At 31.1% G+C, this 20,938-nt stretch overlaps 2 protein-coding genes across 3 annotated transcripts in view; one reads left to right on the forward strand and one right to left on the reverse strand.

The window, feature by feature from the left end:
- The window catches only part of LOC137835246 (probable leucine-rich repeat receptor-like serine/threonine-protein kinase At3g14840), a 39,646-nt gene extending 35,677 nt beyond the window's left edge, over nt 1-3,969 (reverse strand). The window contains exons 1-2 of one of the 2 annotated variants that reach the window (XM_068643653.1): nt 3,692-3,969; nt 3,412-3,574 (exon numbers count right to left, since the gene is read on the reverse strand). In XM_068643653.1, the coding sequence (XP_068499754.1) occupies nt 3,412-3,574; nt 3,692-3,791 (263 nt within the window). In that variant the 5' untranslated portion in view covers nt 3,792-3,969. The remainder of the gene's footprint in view (nt 1-3,411; nt 3,575-3,691) is intronic. The other variant, XM_068643654.1, reaches the window with a different exon arrangement.
- Nucleotides 3,970-16,855: 12,886 nt separating this feature from the next.
- Nucleotides 16,856-19,290, forward strand: LOC137834079 (uncharacterized). The gene is made up of 9 exons (XM_068642145.1): nt 16,856-17,014; nt 17,109-17,376; nt 17,450-17,523; nt 17,617-17,757; nt 17,829-17,833; nt 17,991-18,123; nt 18,675-18,854; nt 18,949-19,026; nt 19,093-19,290. Exons 1-9 carry the CDS (start codon nt 16,856-16,858, stop codon nt 19,288-19,290), a joined length of 1,236 nt encoding a protein of 411 aa, XP_068498246.1.
- Nucleotides 19,291-20,938: the final 1,648 nt, after the last annotated feature.

Raw genomic sequence — 20,938 nt, forward strand, 5'->3', positions numbered from 1 at the left:
ATAAAGCGAAAAGGCTTTCTTCTCCTTTTTTTGTTGTTGTCTAAAACGAAACTATTTATAAACTTAAACTTTCTGTGAGATCACTATAAAAATAAATTGAATCTTCTATTTTAATTAGTCTATATTCAATGTTTATATTTTTTTCATGGGATTTTATATCAAATATAAAGACATTTTTCTCTAAATGACACACTTTTGGAAATTAATTTCTTGGATAACACAATTTTCGTTCACCAAACCAAATTCTCACATTTGTTTTTTATTTTTGTAAAAAAAAATCTCAAAATTTGGTTTTCGGAGGAAGCTCTATGTTTAGATCTTCTTACCAGAGCAAACTTTAACAACAATCTTGCAATTTTGAAAACTTCTTTAAAAAACTAATCTCTCTTTAATCTCAAATTTGTATCAAAACTTGTTGTGTTTGCTGTCATTTGCTTTGAAAGAAGTGTTATATTTATAACACTTGAAATCTAGTCGTTTTAGGCCATTTTAGTCAACTAATCCAGTTAAAACAAGTTTTCAAAACACCAAATGTAAAACAACCGATTGAATCGTAGAAACAACAAACAGATTTCTTTAAAAATCTTGATTGTTTTAGCTTTAAATATGACCAAGAGTGATTTAACAAATTCTTGAAAAAAAAAACAGAACAAAAGCTCCCACAAGCAGAAACCAGCTCAAAATTTGGGAGTATTTTTTGTTGACAATGAATAGGAATGAAAAAAGGTCATTGGATGAGTCATGAAAATTTGATTTTTTCAAAATATAATTATGACTTATAGTTTTCGATTTTGGCTTGTGAATTCTGAGACATGAAAATAATCCTTAAAATTGGTTCCTGATGGGCCAGATTTTGGGGTGATTTTGAATTTTTTATTTCTTATTTTTGGTAACTTGTATGAACTTAATTTTGTTTTATTTTCAAAATGGAGTTGTATGAAGTAAATAATCATAATTGAATATCTATTTTTTTAATTTTATTTTAGTATCTAAAATTTCATCTAGAATGAACTTTGTGGTGGACGGATTTCCTGGAATTAAAAAAAATTGTACGTAAAAAATGTTTTAAAATTTTAATTAAAAATAGGAAAAATAAATTTTAAATGAGAGAATTTTTTATTTTATTTAATTATATAAGACTGAATATAATTTTGTTTGATAGAATATTAAAGTATTTTAAAATTCGAAAATAGAAGTATATAAACCTTGAAAGTTAAAAATTAAAATAATTAAAATTTGAAATAATTTTAAAAACTGTAATTGGAAATATTAATAAATTAAAAATAATTGATAATTTTGATGTATTAAAAAATAAATGTATTGGTTGTCAAAAATTGAAATATTTGTAATGGTTAAAAAAATTAGAGATATGTATATTGAAGGAAGAAATAAATTTTTACAAAAATAATAAATTAAAAATACTTAGTTTTAAATTTAATTTGTTTGTAAGAATGAAAAAAATAAAAATAAAAACTATTAATTTTATTATTGAAAAATAATAATAATAATTATTATTATTATTGAAACTAAACTAACATAGGAATTTAAAAAACTACAATAACATAAAGTTAAATTTATAACATAAATTAAGGATAAAAAGTGTTGTATGAAACTGAAATTAAAATAATATATATATATATATATATATTACAAAAAATTAGGTGTTTAAAATGTAAAGTTAATATAAATAGGTGTTTTAATATTTTTTATTATTATTTATCATCTAATTATGTTAATTTAAAGTAAAAAAAGATAATATATAATTATAAAAAAGTAAAGTTAATTAATATTAATTAGTAACGCACAATGAAAAGTTGGACTTTAGAATTCGTTATCCTGAAAAGTAAATTTTGAGAAATTTTTTTATGAAAATAAGAAATAAAGGTGAGAATTCAATTTTTTATTTCTTATTTAAAAAAAAAAGTTCTGAGAATTTGGCTTTTTAGGATTTCAATTCTGAGAATTTTTATTTCTCCGATAATGAATAAAAGTGGAGAAAGGAGTTCAACTCTAGAATTTTTATTTTCCCTATAATGAATAGAAGTGAAGAAAGTTCGTTCGGTAGATCATTGAAATCTGATTTTTGAAAAATATAATTTCCACTTCCACTTTTCAATTATCGTATATGAATGTTTATCTAGAATTATTTATGTGGTAACAGAAATTTTGGGATGAGGTTTTGGAATTTATTTTGCTTTGTCAGAGTGAATGGAAAAAAAATTTAAGATAAAAGAAAAAAAAAGAAAATAATTTTTTAATTTTTTTTTTGTAAGTCAGGAATGTTGAAAATTTTAATTAAAAATTGAGAGAATAAATTTTAAAAGAGTGGAAAAAGTTATTAAATTATGTAAGATTAAATTATTAATTTTTTTAAAATGAATTTAAATATTTATAAAATTGAAATAAAAAGAAATATAAAATTTTGTTTTGTACTTTTTTTTCAAACCAAATACCTTTATCAAGTCATTATTCCCCTTTTTTTTCATTTTATTTCCCTTCAACCTAATATCTTTCCACTCTATCTGTTATATTTTCTTCTCTATTCATTCTTATCCTTACACTTCTTCCCCTGTACCAAATAAAGACTTGACATAATTGTAGTAAAACTGTAAAAAAGAAAACATAAAGAAATCCAAAAAAAAATAATCAGTGGAGTGAACATGCTCTTAGTAAAGTAATTTTGGCATAAATATTTATAACAAAAAACAAAAATTACATTTTACACAAACTTAATTTTTTTCAAAGTTAGTTTAAAAACTGTAGAAACCAATTTTAATTCATAAAAAATATAATTTCACTTTTTTTGTCTTATAAATACTCTTACAAAAAATCATCTACACACATCACAGTCTTCTGAACTTTTCACTACATTTATTCTAGTAAACTTGAAAAGATAAAGTAAAGCCACCCATCATTATCATAGAAGACTTTTGGGACAGATTTGACATCAGTCTCCTCTGTATCCTTCTCAATACATTTATTATAGTAACTTCATAATACCAAAACTAATCTACCAATGATTATTGTTAAGAATACTCGTGGGACTAATAATTTAACAGAGAATATTGTAACTTCAGTCAATGGGTCTCCATCTATTCCTATCATCTACTGATGAGAAACACTGTCTTCTTCGTAATGAGTGTAAACAAAACTCATTCACTTTATGAGTCTCCCTCGGTTTACAAGATGTGTTTTTGAAGATAGGGACTGAATTCAACTTTCTTTAGAGGAAAAGTTATTGTCCAGTCTAACATTTATAACTTTTTTTAAGTAAAAAATAAAAATATTTCAATATTACTAATCTCATAAACCGATTCAGATCTAGTTTTATAGTTGGTCGAACAGATCAAAATTGGGGAAAATATCTCCAAATTTCACAGGAAAGGAAATGCATTAAATAAAGAAACTTACATTGAAACAACATGGCAGAAGGTGTCAGTGGGGATAGAACAATTGCAGCTGACATTGTTTATCTCCGGAGTCACACTCCAGGGAGGTTGATTACTGCATGGATCTATATCTGTGTCCCAATTCTTGTTACCAAGGGTCTTGCCTATATCTTTCAGAGCTTTCACTGTACATAAGCAATTTTCAAAGGACCTCTTAGTTATCTTCCAAACTTACACACATCTTAATATTTATATCTATATATATCTATATATATATATATATATATACACACACACAGTACCTTCTTCTGGGTGAGTGGTATTTTGTCCAAAGGCAAGGGATGTGAAGCATAGCAGAAGGAGTGAAAGGAAGAGAAATTGAGAGGGAGTGATGTTCTTCATGCTGACTGAGAATAGAAATAGTGAGAGTGAAAAAGAAAGCTCAGATGGGTTGCAAATGAAAATTTTTAAGGTATTTGTGTTTGCAATTTTAGTGAGAACGTAGTTTCATTGTAATTTCGGCAATGAAAGGGAAAGGAAGGAATAATTAAAGAAGACCACGTAAGGTCAAACTACTCTTGCAGTCGTCTATATTGGTGTTGTGGAAAAAAAAAGTGAAAATATAAAAAAAGAAAAGTGAACAAAAATAAAATTGAATTTTTAGTCGAAGAAAAATTGATAAAATTAGAGTACATAATTTTATAATAGTAGACCATGAGAGATTAAGCTGCGGTTTTAGATAGTAAAAAAGGAGAACTTTGAAAAAGGTCCAGAAAAAAAAAAGGGAAAAGGATTTAAATATAATTTTAAATAAATTTCTTTATAGACTATTATAAAAATAAAAACAATTATAAATTAAAACTATTTTTACATAATGTTTTCTATTCAATTATTAAAGTACCTTTATTTGATTGTCTTTTTCATTTGCGTTTTTAAAAAATAATTAAAATAATAATATTTATTAGATGGGGGTGGTTATGGAGAATATTTATTTAAAATAATAAAATAATAATACAACTATCAAATAAATATTAATTTTTTCATTCAATTATTGAAGTGCCTTTATTTGATGGGGGTGGCTATGGAGAACGTTAAAAAGAAGCCAAAAAAGACTTTTCCAGCAATTACCCTTTTCATCGATCAATGTGCTACACCTATTTATGTATGTACGATAAAAATTTCTTTGACATGCTAAAAAGAAAATACTATAAACAGTAAAAAAACATATATATTTCACATGATTTATAATAATATAATATTTTTTAAATTAAAAACAAATAAAATATTAATTTATTAAAATATGAAGTGTATTTTTTACTATAGAATTAATATATCATCGCTCTGTAAACTCAAAAAACAAGAAGAATCAGAGAGAAAGGTTACTGGTTTCTTGAGTGGCTCGTTGGATGTCGTGAGAGAGTATGTAACTTCCTATTTTTTAAACAAAAACTAACACATGTTGTTTATTTAACTTAATTAAATCTTGTGGTCAGATTTAGAGAATAAAATATAATTATTTTATAAAAACAAAATAAGTTGATATACAGAAAAAGAACAAAAATTAATAGTGAGTTTAACTTACTTTTTAAAAGTTTAACTTTAAGTTATTTATAAATGTATAAATAAAAATTAAATTTTTTTATTTCATTTTACACTTAGTCTTTCATGCCCGAGAAATTTTGTACGAAAATGGATAAATAAGAAAAAGTGAGAGTAAAAGATGATGTTTTATGTATGAATATTTGGATTATTTTTTTAAGTTAAGAATAAATAATTACTATTATTCTATTTGAGTCTAATCTCGTAATTTTAATCTACTTCATATATAATTGTATTTAGAAACAAGAATGTACTGGTGAGGTTAAGACTGAATGAGTCACGTCATTTGATATCATTGACCGATCAATTAGATCATTAACTACATTAAAGAATAAATTAAAATAAATGATAAGTAAGAAAAAATCCTATAAATTAAGATAATTTTCCTATGATTCGATCACATTCAGTTATATTTGGGTAACACAAAAATTAGTTTTAGTAACAAAAAGTGAGTGATAAATATAAAATTTGTCACTACTTATATAAGTGACAAAAAAATTATTAAATTTATATTATTTTATATTTGAATTTATGATCTTCCTTTTTATAAGTAAACATTATTTTTATTTTGTGATAATGTAATTAATAGTGATATATATAAAATTTGTCACTATTTGTATATTAGTTGTGAGTATATTTTAATTTGTCACTATTTGTATATTAGTTGTGCATATTTTTAATCTGACACTATTTATATATTAGTTGTAGCTAATTTTTTAATTTGTTACTATTTGTATATTAGTTGTGACTATTTTTAATTTGTCACAAATTTTTTATTAAAAATAAAAAAATATACATGTCACAAATAATTATTCATTGATATAAAATATCATATGATAAATTTATTTTTCTTTTAATAAGAATATAATTAATAAAGATTTATTTAATGTTTATAAAATAATAATGAGTATATAGTATAAAAAATTATATAATATTAATTTTCATTATTATTATATCTAGTAATGGTTAAAAAAACATTAAATTTTGTCCAAATTTAGACTCATAATCTTTTATTTAAGAGACAACTTTATTTTAATTATGTCACTTTACATTTACAATATTTATTTTAATACCTTTATCCATCCATTCGTACCTTTATACCTTTATCCATCCATTCGTACCTAAAGCAGACTATAAAAGGGGATTGAGACCCCTAGTAAAGTACACCGTTTCTAAGACTGAAACTGCTTACTTACTTATTGTTTTTATAAGCTCTGAACTAACTTGGTCGTCAGAGTGCAATCAAGAGGTAGGGCCCCCTGTGTTTCATCGAAGCCGCCTTCCAACATCCAAAAGGAAGCACGTAATCCACTAGAAATAGTAGGAGCCACTGCTTGCCTTTAAAGTCAATCGGCGACAAGGTCAACTGGCAAGAACATTTGGCGCCCATCGTGAGGCTCGATAAAACTAGGTCCCACCCACAGTTGCATGAGAAATACAAAACAAGGTTCATCCATATCGAAGAAGGCAACATCGTCACCATGCAACAACTCATGGAGACTATCTGCGCTCTTCAGGAAACGGTAGCGGCAACCAAGACAGACCAGGATAGGATTATGGTTGAGGTTTGGGCTGAGCAGGCAGCCAGTCAAGACCAATTCCAGGTCAATTTGGATGCGTCACGAACAGACAACGAAGACTTGCGCAAGGCCAATGAGGAACTGCGCAGAGACCTGCAACGCATGAGGGAGCGTGCAACAAGGGAACGAACCCCGCCCATTCCAGTTAGGACACGCCCCATGCCATTCTCCCAGGCGATCATAAGCGCCGTAATACCCACCAACTTCATGACTTCGAAAATCACTTTCACAAGTACTGAAGACTCAGAGGCCCACATCACGACTTTCCACACCCAGATGATGATCTCGGGGGGAACCGAAGCCATGCACTGCAAATTTTTCATGGGAACATTCTCAGGCACAACCTTAGATTGGCTCATCAGTCTTCTCGATGGACACATCACCTTGTTTGATCAGTTCTCGACATTGTTCAGGAAGCAGTTCATTGTCAACCGAGCTCCACCCCTCAACTCTTTCGACCTCTTTGATATGAAACAATACCAGGGAGAGCCCCTGAAAGACTTCCTGAATCAGTTCGGGGCACTAGTGGTAAAAGTGCACACCAAGGATGAAGCCATGATGGTGCACGCCTTCAGACGGAGGACCCTTTAGTGATTCCTTTATAAGGTTTCGTCCGAAAACATTTGGCGAGATCTGTCGCCGAGTTGTAACCCACATCAGCGCAGAGGAAGAGGTAACGAAAAAATGCAGAAGCATTGGACTAACAAGACCTCGGGGAAACGGTCGACCTCAACCCATGAGGGTGCATGAGGCAACGACAGGGAAGAAATCCCCGACCAGTCAGGCACCCTACGAGCCGAAAAGGCATCAGACCAGGGCGCGGGAAGGAGTGCCCATTAGGCACAAGTTCATAATAAATCTTAAGAAGCTGATCGACATCCTTGACGTTGTTGGCAAACTGAAACCGCCCCCAAAGACTGGAAGAAGATTGGGGCCGAACAAGGACACTTGGTGCGAGTTCCACCAGGCCTTTAGGCACGACTAGCGCAACTGCTTGGCCCTCAAACACCAATTGAATGAGTTGGTGAGGGATATATTTCTAAAGGAATACCTAGAGGAAGGTGAGGAAGCCCCAACAACAATAGGCCCGACAGAAGATCTTGTGGTCATATCATTGAATTTTTTTAAGGTATTTATCTTTGCAATTTGAGAGAGAACGTAGTTTCATTGTAATTTCGGCAATGAAAGGGAAAGGAAGGAAATGGCGTTGGATTAATAGTAGGAATAATTAAAGAAGACCACGTAAGATCAAACTACTGTTGCAGTCATCAATATTGGTGTTGTGAAAAAAAAGTGTGAAAATATAAAAAAAGGAAAGTGACCAAAAATTAAATTAAATTTTTAGTCGAAGAAAAATGGATAAAATTAGAGTACATAATGTTATAATAGTAGACCATGAGAGATCAGCGGTTTTAGATAGTGTAAAGAAGGAGAACTTTGAAAAAGGTCCAGAAAAAAAAATAAAAGGGAAAAGGATTTAAATATAATTTTAAATAAACTTCTTTATAGACAATTATAAAAATAAAAACACTTATAAATTAAAAATATTTTTACATAATGTTTTCCATTCAATTATTAAAGGGCCATTTAATTGTCTTTTTCATTTGAGTTTTGTAAAAATAATTAAAATAATAATAATATTTATTGAATTGTAGAATAGAATATAAGTATCAAATAAACATTAATTGTTTCATTCAATTATTGAGGTTGAAGTGCCTTTATTTGATGGGGGTGGCTATGGAGAATGTTAAAAAGAAGCCAACAAAGACTTTTCCACAAGCACTTACCTTTTTCATCGATCACTATGATACACCTATTTATGTATGTACGATAAAAATTTCTTTGACATGCTAAAAAGAAAATACTATAAACAGTAAAAAAACATATATATTTAACATGATTTATAATAATATAATAATTTTTAAATTAAAAACAAATAAAATATTAATTTATTAAAATATGAAGTGTATGTTTTACTATAGTATTAATGTAATGAACCAGAGCGCGTAGAGCTCAGTTCTCGGAGATCGGACATGGCGTCTACAACAAGCAGGTCAGCTCGGCCGTTACGTGGCTGGGTTCAAGTATGTGAAAGTGTGTTAAACGGGCCTAGGGGTGCATGTAGTGCATTTGGGTCTATAAAAAGTAAAAGGTATTCTATCAGCTTAAGCCCAAAGTGTGATAGGGCTTGATAGAGTATTTGCATGCTAATACATAATGGCATATGTATGGTACTGTGATACACAAAGCATGTGAATGTACTTGAAAACAGATTTGATCCTGGGGGAATGGTACCCAAGTGGGTATCCAGGAGGTTATTCTGTTAAGATTTGATACACTCCAAGGAGATAAAATTCTGTGCAGCTGTGCTGTTAAGATTACACACACTGAAGTGTGATCTTCTCTCATTGAATACGTCCTTACTCGAGATAAGATTCTCGTAACAGAAGTTGTTACCGCAAGAGGTAACCTAGCGCCACTCTTAAAAGGGACTCAAGATCCTTGGTTATGGTTCGCAGTTTCTAAGACTGAAGTTAACATACACTCTTGGTGTTTCTTTGCCCTAATACTGACTTGAGCGTCGGAGTGCAAACGGCCGCTAGGGCACCCCTTTGTCTTTACAGGTGAGAGGTTTCTTGATGAAGTACGATTCTCAGGCGGAGATAGAAGGGCTAAGGGCTACCGTTGGAGTCAACCGACGAAGCGAGTCAACCGGCAGGAACATTTGGCGCCCACCGTGGGGCCCGTTAAAACTAGGTCCCATCCACATTCGTGATTGAAGCCAATGAGCAGCATGAGGACAGCTAGGCAAGGTCCCACAGGATCAGAAGGAGGCAACGATCTCACTATACAACAACTCATGGAGAACTTCACCGCTCTCCAAGAGTCGGTGGCGACATTTAGGGCTGAAAAGGCTCAGAGGGAAGAACAGTGCAGGATCGAGCTGGATGCTTCGCATGTCACCAATGATGAGTTGCGCAAAATCAACGAGGAGTTGCGTAGGGATTTGCAACGTTTGGGAGAACGCTCTATGGGAGAGCAGATCCAGCCTGCCTGAGCTAGGGCCCGTACAATGCCCTTCTTGCAGACAATCATCGAGACCATGGTCCCAGCGAACTTCGTGACTCCTAAAATTACGTTCACAGGTAAACGAAGAAGCCAAGGCTGACCAGTTAAGGTCATTCCTCGAGCGTGGAATGTGGCAAACCTCAAGTTGTATTTCAGCTAAGATATTCTTGCTTTGTTGTTGTGGCTCGAGCACTTGAACAGGTACATTGCGACTCAGATGCGTTGACCCTTGGCTTATAGACAATCTGGACATGGGCACCCTTGATTGCAGCTCGCCACCGTTGTGGTTCGAGCCTTTGATCGGGTACATTGTGACTCAGGTGCGCCACCCTTGGCAAAGAGACAATCTGGACATGGGCACCCCTGATCGCAGCTCGCCACCTTTGTGGCTCAAGCACCCGAACAAGTACATAGCTACTCTCAAGTCGCAGCTCGCCACCGTTGTGGTTTGAGCTATTGAACAGGTGCATAGAACCTTAGTCTCTTCACTAGAACATGTTCAGCTTGAGACTGGGGGGCTTGTGTAATGGACCAGAGCGCGTAGAGCTCAGTTCTCGGAGATTGGACATCGGCGCCTACAACAAGCAGGTCAACTCGACCATTACATGGCTGGGCTCAGGTATGTGCATATTAATTCTCATCCATGCATTGGTATAATCTTTCGCATATAATCCACACTGCTATCCGTGCAACAGACTAAGAGGTCCTCGTCTGCGAAATCTTCTGCAATGTTGACTTGTTTATCATTTGTACATTGATTCCTGAAATGCCTCTTTGCAGTTCCAACATGTTACACTTGAGCAATTTTGAGTCTTTGACTGACTCCTTCTTCTGATCTTGCTCCCACTACCTCTGATATTTCTCTTACCTCTGATGACATTCAGTGATTCACTAGATAATTCCCCAAAACTCCTTCTTCTGACGTCCTCGCCAAGAACGAGATCACGAATCTTCTAAAAAGTGAATCCATTAGATCCCGCTGAACTAGTAACTGTTGTAACCGTTCTGGACCAACTGTCAGGTAATGATGATATTAGTAGTAAAGCTTGAACTTCATCATCGAACTTAATGCCCACTGACGTAAGTGTGGCGAAGATCGAATTCATTTTATTGATGTGCTCAGTAACTGAACTAGGAAATCCTCAATTTGCATTTTCCACCAATTGAAATTCGTACCACCAAATTTTTCAATTCAGAACTTCCCGTCTTCTGCCATCTCAAGTGACTAGTCGAGATACTCGGTACAACTAATTTCTGATCTTGGCAATTTTTTTTTTTAAAAAAATCAAGAACACAAAAATTGCACCAACCAAAATCATCACTAACAGACCTGGTCGCAGTCCCCACTACACTAGCGCTCCATCGCACTGGACCGCAACTGCTAAGATGCGCACCGCCGTTGTTCGCGCTCCGCACCGCACTGGCGCGCTCCGCACCACCACCGTCGCTGGTCACTGCCATCGCATTGCACTTTGTGTCGTCTCATACCAGGACACAACCCTAACTTTGGGACGCCCCTGCCGCCCCTGCGAAACCCTAGCTTTGGGATGCCACTGTCTCCCTTACGAAACCCTAGCTTTGGGATGCCGCTGCGAAACCCTAGCTTTGGGACGCCACTGCCGCCGTTGCGAAACCTAGCTTTGGGATGCCGCTACCGCCCCTGTGAAACCCTAGCTTTGGGATGTCGTTGTCGCCCCTGCGAAACCCTAGCTTTGGGACGCCGCTGAAGCCGCAATTTTCATGTCTTGTCGATTAATTTCTGTTGATCGGATCTCTAGTGTGTAAACCAACCAAGCTCTGATGCCACTTGATGGGAAAAACGCACGTGGAACTAACACACACAATCACAAATTAACTGTAGAAAATAAACAACACAGGATTTAACGTGGTTCGATCGCCAATCTGCAACCTACATCCACAGACAACTAATTAGGTTTTCATTCTGTTTGTTACAATTTTATTACAAGCACAAAGATCTCTTAAATAGATATCATAGAGGGGACACAATAATTAAGTCCACTCACTAAAACAAGGTGTCTAGTTAGCCCAATCTAATTGGTCCTAGCTTCACACTCAACAGTCACATCACTTGGTATCATTGACCAATCAATCAAGGCATCTATACATAATACAAATGGAGAGGACTCTCAGAGTAAGTTTAAACACGTGTCCTCTCCAAAAAAATTTGAAAAAAAAATCAAAAAGATTTAATACTAAAAGTAGTAAAACTTCCACCAATCAACACAACACACCTGGGCAAACCAAAACGTGACACGTGCCACGTTTTAAAACTCACTTTGTCGTTTGGTTTCCCCATTCTCCCTCATTTTGCTTTCTCTGTTCTCTTTCTTTAACACTCTTTTTCTCTCTCATCCTATTTTTCTCTGAAACCCTAAACTCCTCTCAATCTTTTGCCCCTTACTCTCCTTTTTTCCTTTACTCTTTTCACCATTTCGGCAAATGCAGAGCTGCTCTATTGGAAAGTAGTTTTGCCTAAAAACACCATTACCCATCTTCAGAAATGGCGCCTTCTTTTGAAATTTGAAATGGTAATGACGATTTTTTTTCACTATCTATTGTGTTGTATCCAACGCTTTTTCATTTCTGTTCATTCTCCATGGACCAGGTAATGCTTTATATCTTTTTGTTCGTCTCATTATCACATATATGTTATGCTTTTAGGGTTTTCTGATTAAAAGATATTTCCTTTTTACGGTTAATTTTTATTTTGCTGCAAATCCACCGTATATTCATTCACCGATTGAAGATTTTTTTCTTTTTTGCATTCTAGGGTTTTCGAGGGTTTCATTGTTAATGGCGTTGTTGTTTTTTCAATATATGGTTTTATGGTTGAAAACGTCAAGATTAACAGAGCACATAAAAGGTAATGATTTTGACCTCCTCTTTTGGATGCATTTGATAATTGTTTGTTGCTTCCTCTTCTTATTCCATGGTTCATTAAAAAATATCTCCTTTTTACGGTTATATTCAGTCACCGATTGAAGATTTTTGTCCTTTTTTGCATTCTAGGGTTTTCGAGGGTTTAATTGTAAAAGGTACTGAGTTTTTACCTTTTCTTTGGATGCATTTGATAATTGTTTGTTGCGTCCTCTTCTGATTCCATGGTTCATTAAAAGATATCTCCTTTTTACGGTTATATTCAGCACCGATTGAAGATTTTTGTCCTTTTTTGCATTCTAGGGTTTTCGAGGGTTTAATCGTAAAAGGTACTGAGTTTTTACCTCCTCTTTGGATGCATTTGATATTCATGTTCATCCCATTTAATTGTTTATTGCATACTATTTTCATTTTGATTTTGTCCTCTTTCATATTGATGTTCATCAACATTTTTTGGTAAACTCTAATATTTATGCCAAGGCATTTTTTGTTTATTTGTTTCTAGGCTTCTCGGTTCAAATTTTCTAGGTTTGTTTCCTGCTATTCTGATTCCATTGTTCATTTAATTCATATTAATGTTCATTCTGATTTTGTTCTCTTTCATATTGATGTTGATATTGATTATGGTAAGAGTGTTACATGCTTATGGGATGTGAATTTCTTTTTTGCTTACTTGATGCATTCAACTACTTCCATAGTCTTTGTAATCTGTTTCTTATTATTTTTTCAGTTTTGTTGATATGAAGGTTTCTTAGATAGGAGTTTTTCTTAGACATTTACAACATCTTCATTTCTTCTTCTCTTCCAGATTTCTCAGATATTTACTTCAGCAAGTAATCATTATCATGTATTATTATTATTATTAATAATTATATTGTGGATGTTCTGTACTCTTTATACACTGCCTTCAACATATTAATTTATTTTTTCAATTCGATTTTTTTTTATATTTCTTGCTGTAAGTAATCATTATGAGAACATTAAAGAATTGAGATTATGAGAAATTTAAAATTTTTATATATTATTTTATATTGAGCCTGTTTTGTATTCTTTATTCTTTGTCAAATAATCATTATCATATAGTAGTATTATTATTAATTATATTGTGGATAGTTCTCTTTTCTTTATACATTGCCTTCAGCATATTAATTTATTTTTTCAATGCTGATTTTTTAGATATTTGTTGCAACAAGTAATCAGTATGAGAACATTAAAGTATTGGGATTATGAGAATTTTTTAATTTTTATATATTATTTTATATTGTGCCCGTTTTGCTTTTCCCATATATTGTGACAGTACTCTGCTTTATACACTACTTTCAAGATCATTATTTCTTCTTTCCAAATTTATTGCAGCAAGTAATCATTATATATTATATTATATACTGTAGCCTTTTTCTATTCTTTAAACCCTGATTTAAACACATTCATTTATTATTCAGAGTCCTACTTTCTTTCCCACTTCCTTACTTCTGTTGTTCTATTATTCATTGCCATGGCGCCCACTGCTGAAGAAATTGTTAAACTTGACACATGAGGTCTGTTTTGTTCAATGAACATCCGCGGTGAAGTATGTATTTTTTGTGTGTATTTTCTTAACTGTATACTTTTATACCATTTCTATACCATTTCTATTGAAGGATGTTGAATGCAAGGTTTTAAAAGGAAGGTTTCCTTATAGAACCATCAAAATTGGTAGCGGTTGGAAGAATTTTTGTCGTCGTCATTCTTTTCGTCCAGGTCAGAAAATTATCTTTGAATGCGATAGCAGGAACCCATCTTCTCATATCAGGGTTTTGCTTTTGATGACAAGTTTTGAGGACAATTTTTTTATGTTAACAAGTCTTTAAGTTTTTTGTTATGCTTTTAGGCTAATCCTTTCCCGTCGTTGTTTTTAAACAAAGACAAATATTTAATTTTGGTTGTTATTTGTTAACTATTACTTAATTTTTGTTAATTTACTTTATTTTTCGTTGTATTTCGTTCCCTACAGTATGCATAGATAACGTCTTAGATTATTCATTCATTATCTGAAATAGTTTAAACACATGTCATCTTTAAAACAAATGTACAATATTCCCAAATTTTTTCATCAGAACGCGTAAGAGTCAAATATTATAAATTACATGTTTAAATCAAATAATTCAGAGCTATATTTTTCATTTCTAAAATATGTATAGATTTTATCATTTCTTTACTTAAAAATAATACAAATTGAAAATATTTTTTCTAAGAACTTTGAAAATAGCAAGGATTCATTTTTTGAAATAATGTAAAATTAAGTATAAGAATATTAAGATATTAATATTAATATTGAAAATGAATTCAAATACAAAAGATTTTTTTTGTACTTTATTTAAAAAAATACAAATTGCAAAATTTGAAAAGCATAAAATAATAATTTATCAATTTTAAAAATGGCAAGATTCCATTTTTTTAATATTTAAAATAGTGAAAATTGAAGTATAATAATATAATAATATCAAATAATATCAACATAAAGAATATTAAACTTGAAAATGAATTCAAATAGAAAAGATTGAAAAATAAGACAAATTGAAAAATGTTTAATAGTATAAAATAATTATTTATCAACATTGAAAATAACAAGAATCCATTTTTTAAATTAATGAAAATATTAAACTTGAAAATGAATTCAAATACAAAAAAATTATAATGTAATTGTAATGCTATTTAAACAAATGAAGGATTAGGCCTGTAAAGTTAATGTCAAATCAATTTTGTCTAAAAGTCCATCAACAATCAAGTTTGAGGAGGGAGGAGGGAGGAGGGAGGAGGGAGGGAGTGTTTTTTCTGTTTGTTTCCATGGTTTTGAGAGTGGGGGAGTGAATGGGGAAGAGGGTGGAGGGTTTTTTTCATTCTTCACAAAGGGCATGTTTTTTTCATTTTTAAATTATTTTATAATAAATTATTTTATAATATTTTAAAATTTATTATTTATCAAATTTCTAAACTTACATTTTATACATTTTAAAAAATTCAAAAAATCTTTCCTAAATATTAAAGAAATTCTTTTTATTCCAGCTGATACAAGGCTTTTCTTAAAAGATGCATTTACTTTCCTGCCTTCTTAGGGATTTGACTATTGTTGCAGAGTCCTTACTCTGTCACATCTGCCAATTTGTACTCTATCTAAACTTACACCTAAACTCACCGCCTCTCTTCCATTTTGTGTTATTTGTTCAACACATTTGCTCTGCCCCAACCACCGCTACTTTCATAGGTTTTCCTTTTTTTCCACGTCTGTGAATTTGAATCCACGGTATATCAACCCCAAGGTACGATTTTTTCGTTCTTTTGTATGCATGGGAAAGCAATACTGTATCATGAAATGAAATTGGTAAGAACTTCGACATTTCCCCCCACATTATCTTTTGTTGGAAGTTTGACTGTGAATGTTTTGCTTAGCATAGTGATTTTTTCCCAAACTGTGTTAAACCTTTTCATAGGTTTCCCTTTTTTTCCATGTTTGTGAAACTGATTGCACGATATATGAATCCCCAGGTATGATTTTTTCGTTTTTTTGTACGATTATGTATAGATTTATGACATTTTACCTTTTTTCATGAAACTTACATTCCTTAATCTTCTTAGTATCAAGTTTGTAAGCTTTCAATCTGGGTTTTATAGATAGGTTTTCAAAGCAAGGATTCCTTTTTTTTGTAAAGCAGAAACGGTCTTTTGCAAATTTGCAAAAAAACGCATGTCAAGTTTATATTTTTGGAATATCTTTTTGTAAATTAACCAATTTTTGAACTTTGGTTTTCATCTCTTTTATATATTGCATGTACGTCAGTTTGTATAACATCATTTTTTATAGATAGATGTCTGTGAAAGTCTCTTCGCAACATTTTTCTCTTTCTAAAGTCAAACAACATTTTCATTAATGTTAATGCTTAAAGTAGAATGATGTTCTTTGGAGTGAAAAAGCAATTTTGTTTCCAGGATCTAAAAGTTAAGAATTTTATGACAATGTTAACGTTACCGTATGTATTAGACCATTTTATGGTTTGATTCTTTCAAAAATCTTTTCCTTTTCATGAAACATTGTATAAATCAATCATCATTTATTGTTAATGATTTTCTTTATTTAGTACTTCTTTATGTCACAATAGTCATTGTTTTTCTTACTATTCGTACTCATTTTGAAATCTAGATTTTAATTATTTTTTACTTTTTCAAAATAAATAAGCACCAATTCTTCTATATAAATAGATGCGTGGTATGTTATTTGGAATCTCATTTAGCATCAGCATTTGCAGTATGCACTTTCCTTTTACTTAAAAGTAATATCTTACAATGTCTTTGTTAAGACAAAATACAAATTCAATCAAAGATATCAATCCAGAGAATGAAAATTGGATTCTGATAGCAAGAGTAATTCGATTGTGGTTTGTGTCGGACTTCAAGAAAAGCAAGTTTCCATTCTCAATGGAAATGGTGATTCAAGATAAAGAGGTGAACTATTTTATCATTTCCTTTCTTATTGTTTTGTACTAAATATTAATATCAATTATTCTAATCATGGTTAATTTTGATTCTTCTTTTCCAGGGTGATAGAATTCATGTTTTTGTTAGAAAAACACTAATTTATAAATTTCAAAATCATATTTTTGAGGATAAGGTTTATTCCTTCAATTTCTTTAGTGTGGCAACTAATTCAGGATCTTATAGAACAACCCGTCACAAGTACAAGATTAATTTCCAGTTTGGAACTAAGGTAACCTGTGTAGGTAATGATCTGGTATCATGTGCAATACCTCAGTACACCCCAATGTCTGTGATAAGAGCCCCTGGTTTTGATACTGATTATTTAGTTGGTAAGTTTACTTATAATGGTTTTGGTTCAACATATTTGTTTCCATATGTGCTTACATAATTTTCTTCTTCCAGATGTTATTGGTTTACTGACTGGTGTAGGCACTGAGAGGGATATTAATAGAACAGGCTCATCAACTAAGTTAAATGTGATTTCTATTGAAGCTGATGGGTCAGCTAAAATTTTGTAGTTCAACCATTCAAAAATTTGTTTTAAACAATTCAAATTTTATTTACAACAGCTTGCGCATGGATTGTACATTATTGGCAATTACGTTGATGAGCTCAACGCATTTTTGTCATCTGGAGAGTTGCAAAATGTGGTCATCAGTGTGCAGTTTGCTAAAGTCAAGATTTTCCAGGGTATGTTTACTCATGAAACTGTAACTTATTTTTTTATTATTCTACTTAAATTTATGTACTTATAACCTAATGTATTTTATTTTGATTGTAGACAAGGTTTGTCTACAAAAATGCTTGGATTGTACGAAATTAAAATATAACTTACAGTCTAAAGAGGCTAACGAACTTAAGAAAATGTTACTTCAATACGTACTTTTGTCATCGAGTACTTGAAAATTATGACACGTTCTAACTACAAATTTAACATTTGTAGGATGATGGAAAATATAGATTCTCCTACTCAAGGACTAAGTCAGTTGTGTGATTCTGGAAAACAGAATGTTGATGATGAATTTATCCACTTCATTCTAAGAAACACTATTCAAGGCTTGAAAGATTGCAAGGAGGTATAATTATATATTTTTAGCAAAATTTAATTAAATCAATTATGTATGCTTAACTGCAGAACCTGTTTTTGTTTTCAGGAAAGCACTTTTGTTGTTTTAGCTACTATAAAACATATTGTAGCTAATGATGAATGGTGGTACACGACTTGCTTATGCAATAAAGCCGTTTACCCAGATTCGAAGATGTTTTTTTTGTGAAAAATGTAATAAGCATGTTATGAAAGTGCAACCAAGGTATTCTTTGTAAACACCATAATTTTTGTTTTTCATTACTTTCTATATTAGTAAAATCTATTATATTTTATTTCTTAACCTTTTCTTTATATTTTATATTTCAAGTATAAGCTGAAGGTGCGAGTAATGGATGAAACAGACTCCACCACTTTTGTTCTTTTTGACAGAGATGCAACTACACTGATCAATAAATTTTGTGCCTAATTATTTGAAAGTAATGACAAGGTAATTTTCCAATAATGCATATGTCTATTGATGCATATATGAAAATGTTATTGTATAAATTAATATACTAATATTTTTTTTTTAATTTCTAGAACTCTGACTCTGGTGTACTACCCAAAGAATTTGGTCTTTTGATAGAAAAAATTGTGTTGTTTAAAGTTGGTTGTGTTAAAGATCAATCTAACAGGTTTGACCAATCATTCTGTGTCAAAAAAATTTGTACTGATGACAGTATTATCCAAATATTTTTTAATGGTGGTTCTGAAAATGTGGTATGTATTTTTATTTTATTTTATTATATTTTGTGTTGCATTTTATTGTAAATTAATTATTTATATCTTTTAATTTAATTTTTATGTTGTCAAGGAACTTCATACTCAGAAGAAAAGACTGTGCAGTATTAAAGATGTCGAACAAGACGATTCCTTTGTAGAAGTTCCTCAGGTATTTTATATTTAAATAATTAGTTAAAAAACTAAATCTTACTAATATTTGTACTTGATGTTGCAGGATTTGTTTAAAAAATTTGCCAATAAAGTTGTTGAATTGCATTCTGAAACTGTTGACTTAGCGAGTGACAGTCAGTTAAGTGCTGAAGTGGTTCCTCCAAAACTTAAAAGAGATTTTGCTTCACCATCACACACAACCGATGATGATGTTCCATTAAGGGTATTAAGGAAAAATATCAAGATCGAAAAGGGAGTTTGATGAATGATGATTTTTGATGTATTTCTGTCACTGATAGACATTTTTAGTTTGTATTTGTAATTTTGTTGACTCTTTTTAATTTCTATTCACAATATTTTATGATGTATCAATACATTTTTAGTCTGTTTATTTAATATTGTTGATTTCATCATTGGACGTTATCCTTCTGGTACGTAATTATGTTATAGTTAATTTTGGCCTTCTACTTAAGAATGTTACATAGTTTTTGTGTAATTAATATAATGGCTTATTTTTGGGAAAAATGTTGGGCACAAAACTTACAGGTTTGTGAATTATGTTATAATGTTATAATTATTCCAGATATTACTTATCAACTTCTATAGCATATATGTTCTTCCATTTTTTTAAGCTTATTACAATAATATTTTGTTTTCAGAGGATGTATTATTACATGTATGTATATTTCTTTAAAACAATTTTTTATATATGTGTTTTTAATTTTTTTTTTGGAGAGAAGTCATATCATTTTAGGTTTTTAAATCCATATAATATATTTCTCATTGTACTCAACTAAATTTGTTTAAACTAACTTATTTTTAATTAATAAGGTGCATTAAATAGCTGTTAGAATTGTGGTCGTTCTCTATCCGTTATACACTCTTTTCAATGTCGTCCTTTAATCTTCCTAGGTATTTCTCTTAGATATGGCAGCAAGTAATATTTCAATGTAATATATAATATTATAATATATAATATATATAACATATATAATATATATAGTGTAATATATGTAATATATATAGATAAAGTAGGTAAAAATTATAAGTCTTTTTGTTTTATTATTAAATTCTTAATTATTAATTATTATTATTAATTGTACTAATCATTTAATTATTTTTTAATAAGATACTTGAACGCAAAAATTCCTGTTGTATAAGGCAGTGGAAAATTGAAAGGTCATAAAATAGAATGGAGTACAATTAATTACAGGTAAGCTTTTTTATCTTCTATTCATGATTGAGTATTTTATTATTTTTTCATTTCTAAATAATCAATTTTTTATTATTATTTGGTATTATTATTCATTATTAATTATTAATTCTCTATTCCTCCCCTTATTATTGAATATTGTATTTGAACTAAAAGGTTATGTTGTTTGAGACAATGAATATCAAAGGGTCAGCACTGATATTTGGCTATAAATACATCAGACACTTGGCTTTTGTTCACTCAGAATCCTACTCTTTTGTTCTTTCTATGTTCCTATATTACTATTCCCTACTTCCTTCATTGTCCATTATCCATTATTCACTTTGATGGATTTTAGTGCTGAAGAAATTCTGAAACTTTATACACGAGGTCTTTTTTCATCAATGTACATCCGCGGGGAAGTAAGAAGTTCATTTTTTTTCTTCAATACCTACTTTTTTCATCAATGCATTTTTATTGACTTTTATTTTTCATAATGGATAGAATGGTTATGTTGATCGTGCATTCGCTGCTGAGTTTCAAGGAGAACTTGCTAAGGAGTGGACTCTCGCAGATAGTGCAGGGAACGTCCATAAAGTATATTATAACCAAGATATACTGTCTCCCCAAATTTTGGATGGATGGTCGACTTTGAGTTCTTTTTATGGCTTTAAAGGCGACCACTCCATAGTCTTCCGTTATGGCGGTGTAAGTTGTT

This window comes from Phaseolus vulgaris, chromosome 5, assembly GCF_000499845.2.
Source record: "Phaseolus vulgaris cultivar G19833 chromosome 5, P. vulgaris v2.0, whole genome shotgun sequence".
Lineage (NCBI taxonomy): Eukaryota > Viridiplantae > Streptophyta > Magnoliopsida > Fabales > Fabaceae > Phaseolus > Phaseolus vulgaris.

Coding starts and splice junctions, on each gene's coding strand:
- LOC137834079 (XM_068642145.1), top strand. CDS start 16,856: ATGTCTTTGTTAAGACAAAATACAAATTCAATCAAAGATATCAATCCA. Junction 17,524..17,616: donor GCTCATCAACTAAGTTAAAT/GTGATTTCTATT, acceptor TATTTACAACAG/CTTGCGCATGGATTGTACAT. Junction 19,027..19,092: donor CCTTTGTAGAAGTTCCTCAG/GTATTTTATATT, acceptor TTGATGTTGCAG/GATTTGTTTAAAAAATTTGC.